The 13,742-nt window shown below is 43.1% G+C and overlaps 1 protein-coding gene across 1 annotated transcript in view; it reads left to right on the forward strand.

Moving 5' to 3' along the window:
- Window positions 1-12,982, forward strand: part of MYH9 (myosin heavy chain 9) — a 70,875-nt gene extending 57,893 nt beyond the window's left edge. The window contains exons 24-41 of the mRNA XM_027680347.1: window positions 188-311; window positions 1,119-1,290; window positions 1,880-2,092; window positions 2,289-2,433; window positions 2,929-3,135; window positions 4,106-4,210; window positions 5,442-5,594; window positions 5,949-6,197; window positions 6,692-6,904; window positions 7,579-7,791; window positions 8,145-8,306; window positions 8,994-9,122; window positions 9,466-9,554; window positions 9,761-9,884; window positions 10,940-11,148; window positions 11,564-11,672; window positions 11,983-12,155; window positions 12,344-12,982. Coding sequence (XP_027536148.1) covers window positions 188-311; window positions 1,119-1,290; window positions 1,880-2,092; window positions 2,289-2,433; window positions 2,929-3,135; window positions 4,106-4,210; window positions 5,442-5,594; window positions 5,949-6,197; window positions 6,692-6,904; window positions 7,579-7,791; window positions 8,145-8,306; window positions 8,994-9,122; window positions 9,466-9,554; window positions 9,761-9,884; window positions 10,940-11,148; window positions 11,564-11,672; window positions 11,983-12,155; window positions 12,344-12,461 — 2,907 coding nt within the window. The 3' untranslated portion in view covers window positions 12,462-12,982. The remainder of the gene's footprint in view (window positions 1-187; window positions 312-1,118; window positions 1,291-1,879; window positions 2,093-2,288; window positions 2,434-2,928; window positions 3,136-4,105; window positions 4,211-5,441; window positions 5,595-5,948; window positions 6,198-6,691; window positions 6,905-7,578; window positions 7,792-8,144; window positions 8,307-8,993; window positions 9,123-9,465; window positions 9,555-9,760; window positions 9,885-10,939; window positions 11,149-11,563; window positions 11,673-11,982; window positions 12,156-12,343) is intronic.
- Window positions 12,983-13,742: the final 760 nt, after the last annotated feature.

Genomic DNA, 13,742 nt, shown 5'->3' on the forward strand with positions numbered 1-13,742 from the left:
ATACAAATCTTTAATTTAAATTCAAATTTATTTGAATACTGTCTGTGATCCTGAAAGGATTTTTTTCTTTCTGAGTTTGTAGCAGGAGTAGGCACTCATGACATTGACATCTCTCCGCAGAGTCAGCTCTGGCAAAATATCCTGTAATTTCAGCTACTGCTTTGACACTGCCTTCTCAATTTTGCAGGAAAAGAAACTGTTGGAAGACAGAATGTCTGAATTTACAACAAACCTGACAGAGGAAGAGGAGAAATCTAAGAGTTTAGCCAAACTCAAGAATAAGCATGAGGCCATGATCACAGACCTTGAAGGTGGTTTTGGGTTTTTTGGGTTTTTGGTTTGGTTGTTTTTTTTTTAAGATTAAAGACAGATTCTGCAAAGACCTTGTCTAATTAGTTTTAGGTGTTGTTAAAATTTGTTGAACTTCAGTTTTAGTCCTTCCCAGTTTCTGAGGGGTTAAAAATCAGTCCATAGTGTGTAAGCTATTGATTGATTTGATAGAGCTGTGCACTGGCCGGCTGAAGGTTATGTGCCTTGTCAGCTGAGCCCTTGATCTAAATAAAAATCCTCTCTAACGGAGCAGGCCAATGGAGAAGAGAGGCTGGTTCTCTTTCTTCTCCCGCTGTGGAAGTGTCTCCACTTTTCTACTTCCAGCAGCATCAGTCTGTCAGGGTTAGTGCTGTTTCTGATAGCCTGTTTGCACAAGTTCTTCAGAGTTCTAGGAGGCTCTTCATCTGGATGGAGACTGCCCAGGTTTAAGCCAGCCTCTTTAGCTTCAGTAAAGGGGGAGTAGACCTTGTGTTCAGCATCACTCGATGAGTGCTTATGCCTGTGTGGTGTGAGACTGGCATTGTGCTGCCAATCTTACATGGAAAAGGGAAAAGGAGGCTTGACTGTAAGGTGAGGGGAAGGGAATTGCCCAGATGTGGTTTGAGAGCAAAATATGGGGGTAGTTGCATGTACAGGTCATGACAGAACAATGCACTCCAGCTACAGTTTGGACAGTTGTATTGTTAGGAAAGAAACTATTGCTTAAATAGATCTATTTTTCTCTGTTCCTACAATGTTCTATGAGTATATGTCATCTGTGTAACTAAACATGTCCCCATCTTCATCAGAACGCCTGCGACGCGAAGAAAAGCAGAGGCAAGAATTGGAAAAGACTCGTCGGAAGCTTGAAGGGGACTCCAGTGATCTGCATGACCAGATTGCTGAGCTGCAGGCTCAGATTGCAGAACTCAAAATGCAGCTGGCCAAGAAGGAAGAGGAGCTGCAGGCAGCCTTAGCTAGGTGAGAACCTGACCTGCGGGTTTCAGGGACCACCAGGTTGGGAAGTATTTCTTGTCTTGTGTCACTTGGAATAGGGACTAAATGCAGTCTGTGGATGTTGTATTTTAACCTGTGCACTGTTAAAGATCCATGTCCTCAACATTAGAGTTCCCTGGCTGCTGCTCACTGCCACATTGTCCATACAGAACTAGACTATGAATGTAATGGGCGCTGCATGCATTTCACTGGAGCAGTAATATTTCAGATAGGGTTAAAAAGTAGTGTCAACACACTGTCTCTCTGGTAATTGCTGTATTCATCTATTCAGTTAAGTGTCCAATTTCCAATGTAAAATGGTGCTTTTTCTTCTGCTTTCTTCTGTTGTCAGTCTCTCTCTGTCCCCTTCTTTGAGGTAAGAAATTGTGCTCTCTCAAGTATTGGGAAATAGAGCTTAGAATTTGTAGATCATATATGGATCAAAGTCTGAATGTAATATTGTAGAGCTGACCAAAACCAGCTTTTTTTCTTGATTATTCTTGGTAAGACAGGTCGTTTTAATTTGTGTATGGTTTTAAGTCTGGCTCTGACCAAAACCTTATATTGAACACAGAGTGGAAGAAGAGGCAGCTCAGAAGAACATGGCCCTGAAAAAGATCAGGGAACTTGAATCCCAGATCACTGAGTTGCAGGAAGACCTGGAGTCGGAGAGAGCATCCAGGAATAAAGCTGAAAAACAGAAGCGGGATCTGGGAGAAGAGCTGGAAGCATTGAAAACAGAGCTAGAAGACACACTAGATTCTACCGCTGCTCAGCAAGAGCTGAGGTAACTCCAACATGGAGCTGTGTTATCTTTATTTGGGTTTGGTTTTGACTGTTTTCAATAAATGTTGCTGCATTCAGTTTAGCCTGTAGGGCTAAACACACCATGGCACTTTCCTGCATTAGAGGTACTGTTGGTGGATATACACTTCTGCTTGATTCCCTCCTTGGCATCTAAGTGGAATTTGTGAATTTTTCAGGTCAAAGAGAGAACAAGAAGTAACGGTTTTGAAGAAAACTCTTGAAGATGAGGCAAAGACTCATGAGGCTCAAATCCAAGAGATGAGGCAGAAACATTCACAAGCTATTGAAGAGCTGGCAGAGCAGTTAGAACAAACCAAACGGGTATGTGAAACAGAAAACACAAGGCCAAAGCAGTCAACCTCCCTGAAATGAGAGCTGCAGAAGAGCATGAAGTGTTCATGATACTAGGCTTCTGATACATGTATTCTTCCCTTGGTAGATCATTTTTTGCTATGAAGCATATATAAAGCTGTTTTAAATAGTTGGATTCATTTTTTTTTACACCATCAGGCATGTTATACTGCGCAGCCAAGACATTCTTTTCACTACTAGCACTTGTTGACTTGTACCACCTTTAATTTGGAAATCTGATGGTGCAAGACTTTCATCTGTATTGTTGTCTTCTCTGAGTATTAGATTGTTTCCTACTTATCAGTAGCAGGCTGTTCAAATTGCTTTTTCTGAATAAGCAGTCTAGAAATTAGCTGCTAGACATTGAACATTAGCTTGCTTGTTGGAAAAAACATGTACTCACTGGAAGGATCCTGCCATATCTAAAGTCTGAGGGGTTTTGCTGCTTTTTGTTTTCCTCTTCAGGTGAAAGCAAATCTTGAAAAAGCAAAACAAGCTCTGGAAAGTGAGAAGGTTGAACTGTCCAATGAGGTGAAGGCTCTTCTGCAGGGCAAAGGGGATGCTGAACACAAGCGGAAAAAAGTTGATGCTCAGCTCCAGGAACTGCAGGTGAAATTCACAGAGGGTGAAAGAGTGAAGACTGAACTGGCTGAGAGGGTTAACAAACTGCAGGTGAGTGGCTTGGGTTTTCCTTAGCTTCAGCGCAGGGCTGGAGAGAAAAGATTGTAGGGTGGTACCTCCGCGTAACTATTTGACAAATCTTGTTCCTCCTGAGGATAAGGTTCCTACAAAAAGCAAATCCACAGTTTGCTTCCCAAGGACTATGCAAATTCCTTAACTCATTGCCAGAGCAAGATATTTGGATTGATGTCACTTACCTTGAGCAGCCCTGAGAAGGTGAAATAACCAGTTGCCATTTGAGTTTTGTAAGCCTGAAGGAGTCAGCGTGTCTGCACCCCTTCAGTGTGCAGTGGTTTGCACAGCACAGTTCTGTGAGCGTTCAGCTGCTTGGGGACCTAGAGTGGCACAGACACACTGGTGATCGTGCAACTCACCTGGAAAATAGTGTCTTGAAGCTTTGTAATGTGGTTGATGGTGTTGAGGAGTGGCTCAAGGGTGACGTGAAAATTTAGGGTTTCTCCTCCTTTCTTCAAAGGTACAACAAATCCCTTTGAGTCACGTAAAATGTTGTCTTTGGCCTTCTCCTTTATGGAGAGTTGTCATTACAAGTTGAGCATTGCCAGTGTATGCACTATCTTTTGGAATGTGAAAATGTAATTTTGAGACTCTAGATACAATCCTGAAGCAGTTAAAATAGAAGAGAGTTAGTTAAATATAAGCTTTTACAATTGCTTACCAGGCTGTCTAAAATCCCATATAGGCCTTAAAAAAACTCAAAACAACCAAAAGCAGAAGGCTGTTGCAACAGAGGTGATCCCAAGTAAAGTTCTCTTTTCAACTTCTCATATTTAATTCCTGGGATTTTGGAAATTATGTATTCATTCCTTGAGAGATTATATATACATGCCTTACTGTTGAGAGGTGCCTCAGTTTTCACTTTTGGGTCTCATAGCTGCTCACCCGTTCCTGTCTTTGTTTTTGCTGATGCATTCAGTAACTGATACTCTGATCTCTCCTTCAGGTTGAGTTGGACAATGTCACAGGTCTTCTGAACCAATCTGACAGCAAATCAATCAAATTAGCAAAGGATTTCTCTGCTCTGGAATCACAGCTTCAGGATACACAGGTGAGAGCTTTGGAAACCAAGGCAACTGTGTGTGGTGCAGACAGTGTCCATTACAAATTGTTAAAGTGAGAAATCACTCTGGACACCATTAAGTACTGGATATACAGCAATTTGAAGCTTTGAGTCAGGATTTTTTTTGCTTAGGGGTTATATTACGTGGTATTAGGAGCATTTGTACAGAAACAAGCTGTTTATCTTTCTTCTGCTTCCTCAGTATGTGCAACATATGTGACTTTTCCCCATTTTGGATTTAGAAGTTCTCCTCTATCACCTTTCTGCCTGAGAGCTCTTTAGTGCTAGAACTGACTGGAATGCTAGGTTCGTGTTTGAGATCTTCATAGTCAAGTATTTGACAGGGTTTTTTGTGTGTGCATATGTGTGTGATTTCCAGTAAATTTGTCAAGCAGAAATTTTTTTAATTCTCAGTGGATGTTGGGGAAGTGATAGATTCAAATAATTTGGTATTTTTTCAGGAAATAAATCATCCTTAGACTTTGGGATTGAAGCAGCCATTTACAGTTAGTAGAGTGTGATACTTTTGGTAAAGCATGGAGTACTAAGCAGATTGGAAGGGAAAGGAAGAGCATCAAACCTCATATACTAAGTGACCTCGAACAGTCCTTGATGTTCTGTCTACTTACTACTCTTTTTTAAAAAACAGACTCAAAGATAGGGTACAATATAAAAATTCTGCACTAGTTTAAAGATTGGTCAGTCTCTACAGATCATTCAGCTCAAGCACTGGCAGCATAAGTCAGTCAATGTTGTTGTGCCCTAAGCTGGTAAATGACCAGTGCTGTACACTTCTGCTAATACCAGTGTTGGTTTTGACCATGCTAGAGCACTTTGGCCTGTTGTCTGTTCCTTTGGTACTGGAATATGAGAAAGACACATAGCAGAGTACACTTTTGCTATTGTTGGGAAAGGTTTTAATACTTTGTGTGCTACTTGGAGGACTTGAGAAAGGACTGTTTAAGGGCTTGTGTGGTAAGGAGTATACTTTAATGATTTGACTGTAGGAGAGAATAAGACCCTTCTGAATATTTTATTTCTATACTATATCGCTGGAAGACAATTATTTAAATTCTGCCTTCGGTTGTCTTATCTGTGAATTAAGTTGCATACTTAAACTCAACTTCAGAAGTACTCATTCTGGAGAGAGTGGATGAGGATTGTGAGCCTTTAAAGCCAAGGAGTGGTGCTGAATTCCACTGGTGTGTTTGCTTTATAGGAGCTGCTGCAGGAGGAGACTCGTCTAAAACTGAGTCTCAGCACTAAGCTGAAGCAAATGGAGGATGAGAAGAATGCTTTCAAGGAGCAGCTGGAAGAAGAAGAGGAGGCAAAGAGAAACCTGGAGAAACAGATCTCTATTCTTCAGCAACAGGTACAGAGTCCCATAAACCAGTGATTTTTGAGAAGAAGCATAAGTGCAGGTCTGTCTTGAGGGAAGTAAAATCTAAATGCAGACTTGGCTTCTAATAACACAGCCTTTCCTGGGAAAGGGTGATCCTGCTGATTTGGGTGAAAGAAGAAATGAGGAGATCTCTGATGATAATCATATGAATTGGTTGTAGATTTCTCTCCAGAAACTCCTTTGGGCATTCAATCATACAGTATTGTGTGAGGGGGTAGTAGTACCTTCAGAAATGAGCAGACTTATATCCTAAACTTCTGGTGACAGTAAACTGCACATAGCGTTACTCGTGGCGTGGCTTCATGAACAATCTTTGTCCTTTAGGCAATAGATGCAAAGAAGAAGATGGATGATGGTCTGGGCTGCCTTGAGTCAGCAGAGGAAGCCAGGAAGAAGCTGCAGAAGGACTTGGAGGGCTTGAGCCAGCGTTATGACGAGAAGACAGCTGCATATGACAAGCTGGAAAAAACAAAGACCCGCCTGCAGCAAGAGCTGGATGACCTCGCTGTGGACTTGGATCATCAGCGACAGATCGTTTCCAACCTAGAGAAGAAGCAGAAGAAGTTTGATCAGGTATGCCTTCAGTCACTGGGTATTCACTAGGTGCATCTTATTGATAGGTCTGCTTTAAAAATATTTAAGCAATACTGCTTGGAGAATGCTTATTTATTTCTGAACTAAGGCAGAGTACGTAGAGTGGAGAAACAAGCTTTAATAGAAGTAAGTCAATTCTGTTCTATGCATAGGAAGCTTAGTAACGTTCCTTTTCCCAAAGGGATAACATTTATATCAAAACCAAGATTGAGTTTGAAGCATTGTTTGCAGATCATCCCTGAGAGAAAGTTGGAAATAATAGGTTGGAGGCCTAGGGAATCAGGAGTTGTTTACTTGGGGTCATCGCAGTTGTTAAAGATGGGGTCCATGCTTCATTCTGTGAAGCTGCATTTTCTTGATTCCTTCTATCTGTAGAGGAAGACTATTAAGAAGGCTCTGATGAAAAGATGCATGTTTACCTTGTTAGAAAATTATCAGTAATTTCTCAGAATACTGATGCTGTGCTCTTGTAGCTGTTGGCAGAGGAGAAGACCATCTCTGCCAAGTATGCAGAAGAACGGGACCGCGCTGAGGCAGAAGCCCGTGAGAAGGAGACTAAGGCCCTCTCCTTGGCCAGAGCCCTGGAAGAAGCCATAGAGCAGAAGGCTGAGCTGGAGCGAGTCAATAAGCAGTTCCGCGCAGAGATGGAAGATCTGATGAGTTCAAAGGATGATGTTGGGAAAAGTGTAAGTATGAAGCTAAATTTATTTGGGCAGGAAATGTCACACAGGTGATACTGTTACTTTAATACTGTAAAAAGCTTACGCTTGCGGTAACACAGAGGAATGTGGTAGAGAATGCCGGATACATTGTGAGTTTGTGAGTGTTATGTTTGTATTACATTAATAAGTGGGAAAAATGGGTTAGAAGAGCCTGGAAATGGCCCAAATGAGGTACTGACAAACTGAAAATTAACTGGTATCCTTGTGCAGATATCTTTATGCTGTGATCCTAATATGTAAAATACAGCGATTAGCCAGGCAGTGGAAGACATTAACCCCAATATTTCAAGACAAAAAATGTTATGGTATGGAGGGAAAAGAACAAAATCGGAGACCAAGAAGTATTTTCTTGAATTCTTTCAGAACCGGAGGTGTCCGGCTCTGATAAGTCTGCAGTAAGTCAGGACTGGGCCGACAGATGCTTTTCTCTTTCTCCCCACCACCACATATACGTGACCAGAACTAACAGTAGTTGTGACTCAGACTGGCAGCTCACATCTGCCCTAATACAAGGGACAGATGCAGTGTTCTGGTATTCTGTGTGATGTGGGTGGCTGTTCTTAGTCTTTTTTGCTGTTAGGGTAGATTAAATTGTCTGCACTCTTTGAGGAAACCTCATATGTGGTACTGTGCTGTAGGTCCATGAGCTGGAGAAAGCTAAGCGAGCCCTGGAGCAGCAGGTGGAGGAGATGAAGACACAGCTGGAAGAGCTGGAGGATGAACTGCAGGCCACAGAGGATGCCAAACTGCGACTAGAAGTGAACCAACAGGCTATGAAGGCACAGTTTGACCGGGACCTCCAGGGACGTGATGAACAGAATGAAGAGAAGAAGAAACAGCTGATCAGACAGGTAAGAATTGCTCTGTAAATCCTGAAAGTGTTCTGTACATAAAAGCACTTGTGTTCAAAGATGGTTAGACAGGCAGCGCCAATCCAGAGTGGTGTTAATGGTAACACTCCAGGCAGCCCAGCAAAGCCGTGAGAGACTTTCTCCCTTGTGTGTGTGATTGTTGAAACAGCCTTTGTCTATCAAAGGAACCAGTGAGGCTTTATTAGTGAGGAATGTTAGCCCCATCCCCCTGCCAGGAAGAACGAAGACAAGTCACATGCTTGCACTTATGTAGTGTTTGAAAGGGGGATGTGAAAAGTGGGTGTTGGGAAATGAAGGAGCTGAAATGCTGATGCCTGTGTTTCTTCACACAGGTTCGGGAGATGGAGGCGGAATTGGAAGATGAACGAAAACAGCGATCCATGGCTGTGGCTGCCAGGAAGAAATTAGAGCTGGACCTGAAGGACTTGGAAAGCCATATAGACACTGCTAACAAGAATCGTGAAGAAGCCATCAAGCAGCTCCGCAAACTGCAGGTGAGACACTGCAATGGCTTTAACTGTCAGCGTAGAGCATTTACCTGGGGAAACAGGATACAGGATTTCACCTCATGAGAACCATGCATCAGTGTCACAAGAGCAGCAGAACCTTGTAGCAATTTACCACTAAAGATTTATTGGCATTTCAAACATCCTTCTAATCCCAATCTGCCTGTTTAACTCCCTGGGAGACAAGCTGTAGGCAAAGTCCACTCTAGCGCTTGCCTCAGGTCAGTGTTTTTGGAAAGGATTACAGAGCTGCAAAGCTAGAAGACTATAAATAACATTTAGAACCTGCCCCAAGACAGTTCTGTTGTGCTTTTTTTAATTTCTACAAGCAGTTGTTGGTCTGTTGTTAGAGAGAACCCTAAATCCTCCCTAAAATGGCCATTCCATTGCTTCGCTAGAAAGCTTCCTGTACCCTCCCTTCCCCTCTCCCTTTATCTGAGAAAACATTTTTTCCCTGCAAATAAGCAGTCCTGTTTGCTTCTATTTATATTTATCCTTGTTACCCATGAAAAGTGAAAAGTATGATTCCTTTTGTTTTTACAGCAGCCTTTTTGGTGGCTGAAGAGCAATGAATCCGTATTTCCGTTTTCCATCCATGTTTCCCATAAGACAAATAAACCCAAGTTGTTAATGTGAATGCTCTAAAATTCATCCATTTCTATTCTCTCTTTTCAGGCACAAATGAAGGATTACATGCGGGAACTGGAGGACACACGTACTTCCAGAGAAGAGATCCTGGCACAGGCCAAAGAAAATGAGAAGAAGCTGAAGAGCATGGAGGCAGAGATGATCCAGTTGCAGGAGGTAATGGAATATGCATGCAAGTCAAGGGTTGGTTTGTTTTCTTTGGCCAAGAAGTGTATGTAGCGGTCTAAGCTCATGTTTTATTTCCTTTCTTCTGTGCTTTTTGCTCTGCTCAAATATGAGGTCCACTTCAAAATGGAGAATTTGGCCCTTTCCTGACAGCTGTGGTAGGAGTGTGCAAAGCAAAGGAAGCTGTAGGGTGGAGAAGGGACAGGCTGTGTCATATAATTAACTTTGGATCTTGCTAGAGACCATACCAGCCATTACCAGTAACTACTTTTTCCTATGCTGCATTAATTGGTAGCTTCCTATTGGATCGCTGACCATCTCGTTTCCATTCCAGGAACTTGCAGCTGCTGAGCGTGCCAAGCGCCAGGCCCAGCAAGAAAGGGATGAGCTGGCTGATGAGATTGCCAACAACAGTGGTAAAGGGTGAGTAATGTTCCCCATTTAAAGGAGGAGGAGCTGCTTTGAGAAAATACTTTGCAGGCTGTTATTTTTGTGTAGACTGCAGTACACACTCTATCCCCTCTGCTCTGGAAAGACTGAGCTTATTTTGTATACAAGTGGTGAATTTTCCCCAAGGCATTGATGCCATCAATGCTGCTTTAATGCTTTCATGATTCTGTGTCCTATAGAGCACTGGCCATGGAGGAGAAGAGACGCCTGGAGGCACGGATAGCTCAGCTGGAGGAGGAGTTAGAAGAAGAACAGGGCAACACAGAGATAATCAATGACCGGCTCAAGAAGGCAAATCTTCAGGTACCTGTTCAGGCTGCCATGCCAGTATGGGTTCTCCAGTCTGTGTAAATTGTCAAACCACACTCTGAGTAATGCCAGCTGCTGCTCTGTGTACAGTACAGGCCCTCAGAAGTCCAGAGGTGTGAGCAAGATGAAACTGCTGAATACCATGATATAGAAAATAGCAGCCAAAACTGATGTTAACTCACTGGTTTTGATAATTTTAAATCATTAGGTATCTGGAATAATCTCCCAAGTTTATTTAAAAAAAAAAACAACAAACCAACCAAACAAACCCCACCCAAAAAACCCCTCCCAGTCCCTTTCTTCTCTACTAAGGGGTATTGAGAAAGAGGATCTGTTGCATGTTGCTCCAACTTGACATGCTGAACAATGCCACAATGTGTTTGGAAAATTACTTTTCTGCCAGTTCTATGCTATTTCAAATGGACTAACCATTTGTTAGGCTGCTATAGAAACCATGATCTTAATCTGCCTGTTCTCTGCCATATTTTGTCTGCCCAACTTTGAGAGTCAAGCACGTTGTTTTCTTAGTGCTCCAAAGCCAAGGAGGCTGATGGTTTTCCAAGTGGCTCGTTTGCTTTGATAGAGGAGAGCCAGAGCCCTGGCTTGGAAGTAGACCGAGTTCTTGCCCTTTCACTGTTGCAAATCAGTATTTTTAAGCTGCTGCTTTGTAGTGGAAGTAGACAGACAGCAAATAAATGATAAATTAGTAAAGCACATGTATTGGATCCACTTGCTTCAGGATTTTTGTAATTCAAAGACTGAAGTGTGAGACCATGGTCTTCACTCCAGAGAGCAGTGTACATGATTGGCAAGTTTAGTTAGCCCTAAGAGGAGGTTGATAAACCTGTTATTCAAGGAATTATCTTGAAAATCTGGGTAAACTAAGATACTTTGAGAAGTGCCCTGCCTGCAGACAGCTCCCTCTGCATCACAGTTATTCCAAGTATTCAGCTCACCCTGAGGGTTCTTTTTCTTTGCAAGTCTGAGAAATAAATCAGCCTTTCAGGCTGGAGCACTGGCTGTGCTGAGTCCTTTACCTCTCTCTGCAGATCGATCAGATGAATGCCGACCTGAACGCTGAGCGCAGCAACGCGCAGAAGAACGAGAACGCTCGCCAGCAGATGGAGCGCCAGAACAAGGAGCTCAAGCTGAAACTGCAGGAGATGGAGAGTGCCGTGAAGTCCAAGTACAAGGCTACCATCACGGCCTTGGAAGCAAAGATAGCGCAGCTGGAAGAGCAGTTGGACATGGAGACAAAGTATGTTCTAGTAGAAACTCTGTTTTACAAGCTTCCACCCACTCTGGAACTTTAGGCTCTTTTGAAAAAATTTTGATTTGTCTGAGTGAGAGCTTCATCCTAGGTATACTGGGTAGTACAGAAGTAAGATCTTGGCAAACCTTCCTTCACAGTAGAGACTTACAGCTTGTTCTGGACTTAACCACTCCTAAAACTGCAGCTGTGATACACTTGCTGCTCCTCTGTAGCTTCAGGAAGGCTCATATCTGTGTGATATGAGTGTCTTTTGGTCATTTCTGAGAAACATTGCTTCCCATCCCCTTTTTTCCTGAATTAAGGAGGGTTTTGCTATCTTCTTGTTTCTAACTTGTCAAAGTCAGGTCATTTGTTGGGGCAATGGGCGGTGTTGTCTGAGCATCCCTGTGTTTGTGTGTAGGGAGCGTCAGGCTGCCAGCAAGCAGGTGCGCCGTGCCGAGAAGAAGCTGAAAGATATCTTGCTGCAGGTGGATGATGAGAGGCGTAATGCTGAGCAATTCAAAGATCAGGTGGGTATAGTGACCTGCAGCATGGGGGAAGGATTTCCCTGCTATGACTGAGGCATTGTCTGCATGTAACAGAGGTCTAGCATTAACCATCCTATGGATTTCTCTTCTTTTCTGTCCCTGTAATTATTGCAAGATGAGACAGATGAAAATGTAATGCTTTTAAGGAAAAGACCTCTCAAGTCCTAGGCAGCTCCCTTCAGAAAGGGAAGAGAGGGCTTTGGAAACTCTGCTTTTTGCTGCTTTAACTACTGTGCTGTAACTCTGGAGAAACATTGATTTCTTATTATTTTTTTTCTCTGTACACACTCAGGCTGACAAGGCAAACATGCGCTTGAAGCAGCTGAAACGCCAGCTTGAGGAAGCAGAAGAGGAGGCCCAGCGAGCCAATGCATCCCGTAGGAAGCTCCAGCGTGAGCTGGAGGATGCCACCGAAACAGCTGATGCAATGAATAGAGAAGTCAGCTCCCTGAAGAGCAAACTCAGGTAAGGCAGAGCATTTTGGGCCATACCTTGGCAGCCAGTCCAGCCAAGTCTTGCCGCAACTGCCCCCGGTGGCAGCTGCCCACAGCAAACAGCATGGCAGGTGCTTCCTTACCTCTGTCCAGAGGCTGCCCTGTGTGGTGAGTTCGGTGAACCCTTGTGTTGCTGACATGTTGTCTGTCCTTCCCCAGGCGCGGGGACCTGCCATTTGTTGTGACTCGTCGTATTGTCAGGAAGGGTGCGGGAGAGTGCTCTGATGAGGAAGTGGATGGCAAGGCAGATGCTGGTGAAGCCAAAGCTACTGAATAAGTCCTCCCATTTGACCCAGGTTACACGTGAGGGAGTGACCCATTCAACCCTCCTCCTCTCTTCCATTGGACTTTCGGCAAACCCTCTCCTAAATTGGCTGGGGATCTGCAGAGCAAGCCCAGATTTGTGTATCTGGAGCCATCAGGCATCTGTGTTCCTAGTTTTCTCCTCTTTCCAGTTTCTAATCCTCTTTGTATTTAATGCCAAAGAGTCAGGGTTCTGAAATCTGACCAGCAGTTTGGCTACTACAAAGGCCTGTAGAACTGTCTGTGCCATGTCTGCTGGTACATCCTTACACAGTTTGGAGGGAGTGGGCTTAGGGAAAGATTATTTTTGCTGTAAATCTCCTTTTGTCTTCAATTCTAGCTGCAGGGAAGCTCCTTCCTGTATTTTTTCCCCTCCCTCTTTGTTTGCTTTCGGCAATCATGTTCAGTGACCTCAGACTTCTGCCTCTTTTAATCTGCCCACCCACATGGTTTGGGAGCAGTTTCAGGAAAAACGGTGTGCTTTGGCCATGGCAATTTGCTCTTTCTTCTTTCATGTGTTTCCAGGGAGGAGTGAAGAGGGAAGCTCCTCTCAGGACCAGTTACCTGGAGGACTTGCCAAAGTTGTCTTTTTTTCTTTTTTCTTTTTTTTTTTTCTTTTTTTTCCTTTTTTTTTCTTTTTATTTTTTCATCATTTTTCCCTCTTCTTATTTTTCCTGTCTGGACAGATCTCGAAAGTGCAATGATGTCCTGTTAGTGTCTCTGCCTCTGAGCGGTTCCATCTGAGCGTGGACCAGTAGTTAACGACAGGCTGGGGAAGCAGAAAAATGTCCTTGTGCTTGTTCAAGAATCTCTGGGGGACCAAATATATTTAATGGTAATAGACAGAATCTAGAGGAATTTAATAGGGTAGTGGGCAGAGGGTGGGGATAAGGGGAGGGAAATTCCTCTTATTGACATGTCCAAGCCTCTTGCACCTGCTCTGTAACCAGGGGTTGGGATTAGTTATTGTGCACCATTGACTAAGAGTATATTAAAAACCCTTTAATCTGCACAGATATATGTAAGGCCTTTGTATCTCTTGTAATAAGTAATTAAGAAAAAAAATAAAGGTCTTTATCACTGCCTTTCTCTCGGGACCATGGTTATATATAGATAGTCTTTACTTTTCTACACCGTACACTGGTTGCTGGATTTACCTGTATTCTTAACCATATTGTATATGCTGCATTTAGACCTACTTATGAGCAAAGTAAAAATAATTAAATATGAAGCACCATACTGTATGCCTGAAGCT

Source organism: Neopelma chrysocephalum, unplaced genomic scaffold (assembly GCF_003984885.1).
Source record: "Neopelma chrysocephalum unplaced genomic scaffold, ASM398488v2 Primary Assembly neopelma1_59, whole genome shotgun sequence".
Classification (NCBI taxonomy): domain Eukaryota; kingdom Metazoa; phylum Chordata; class Aves; order Passeriformes; family Pipridae; genus Neopelma; species Neopelma chrysocephalum.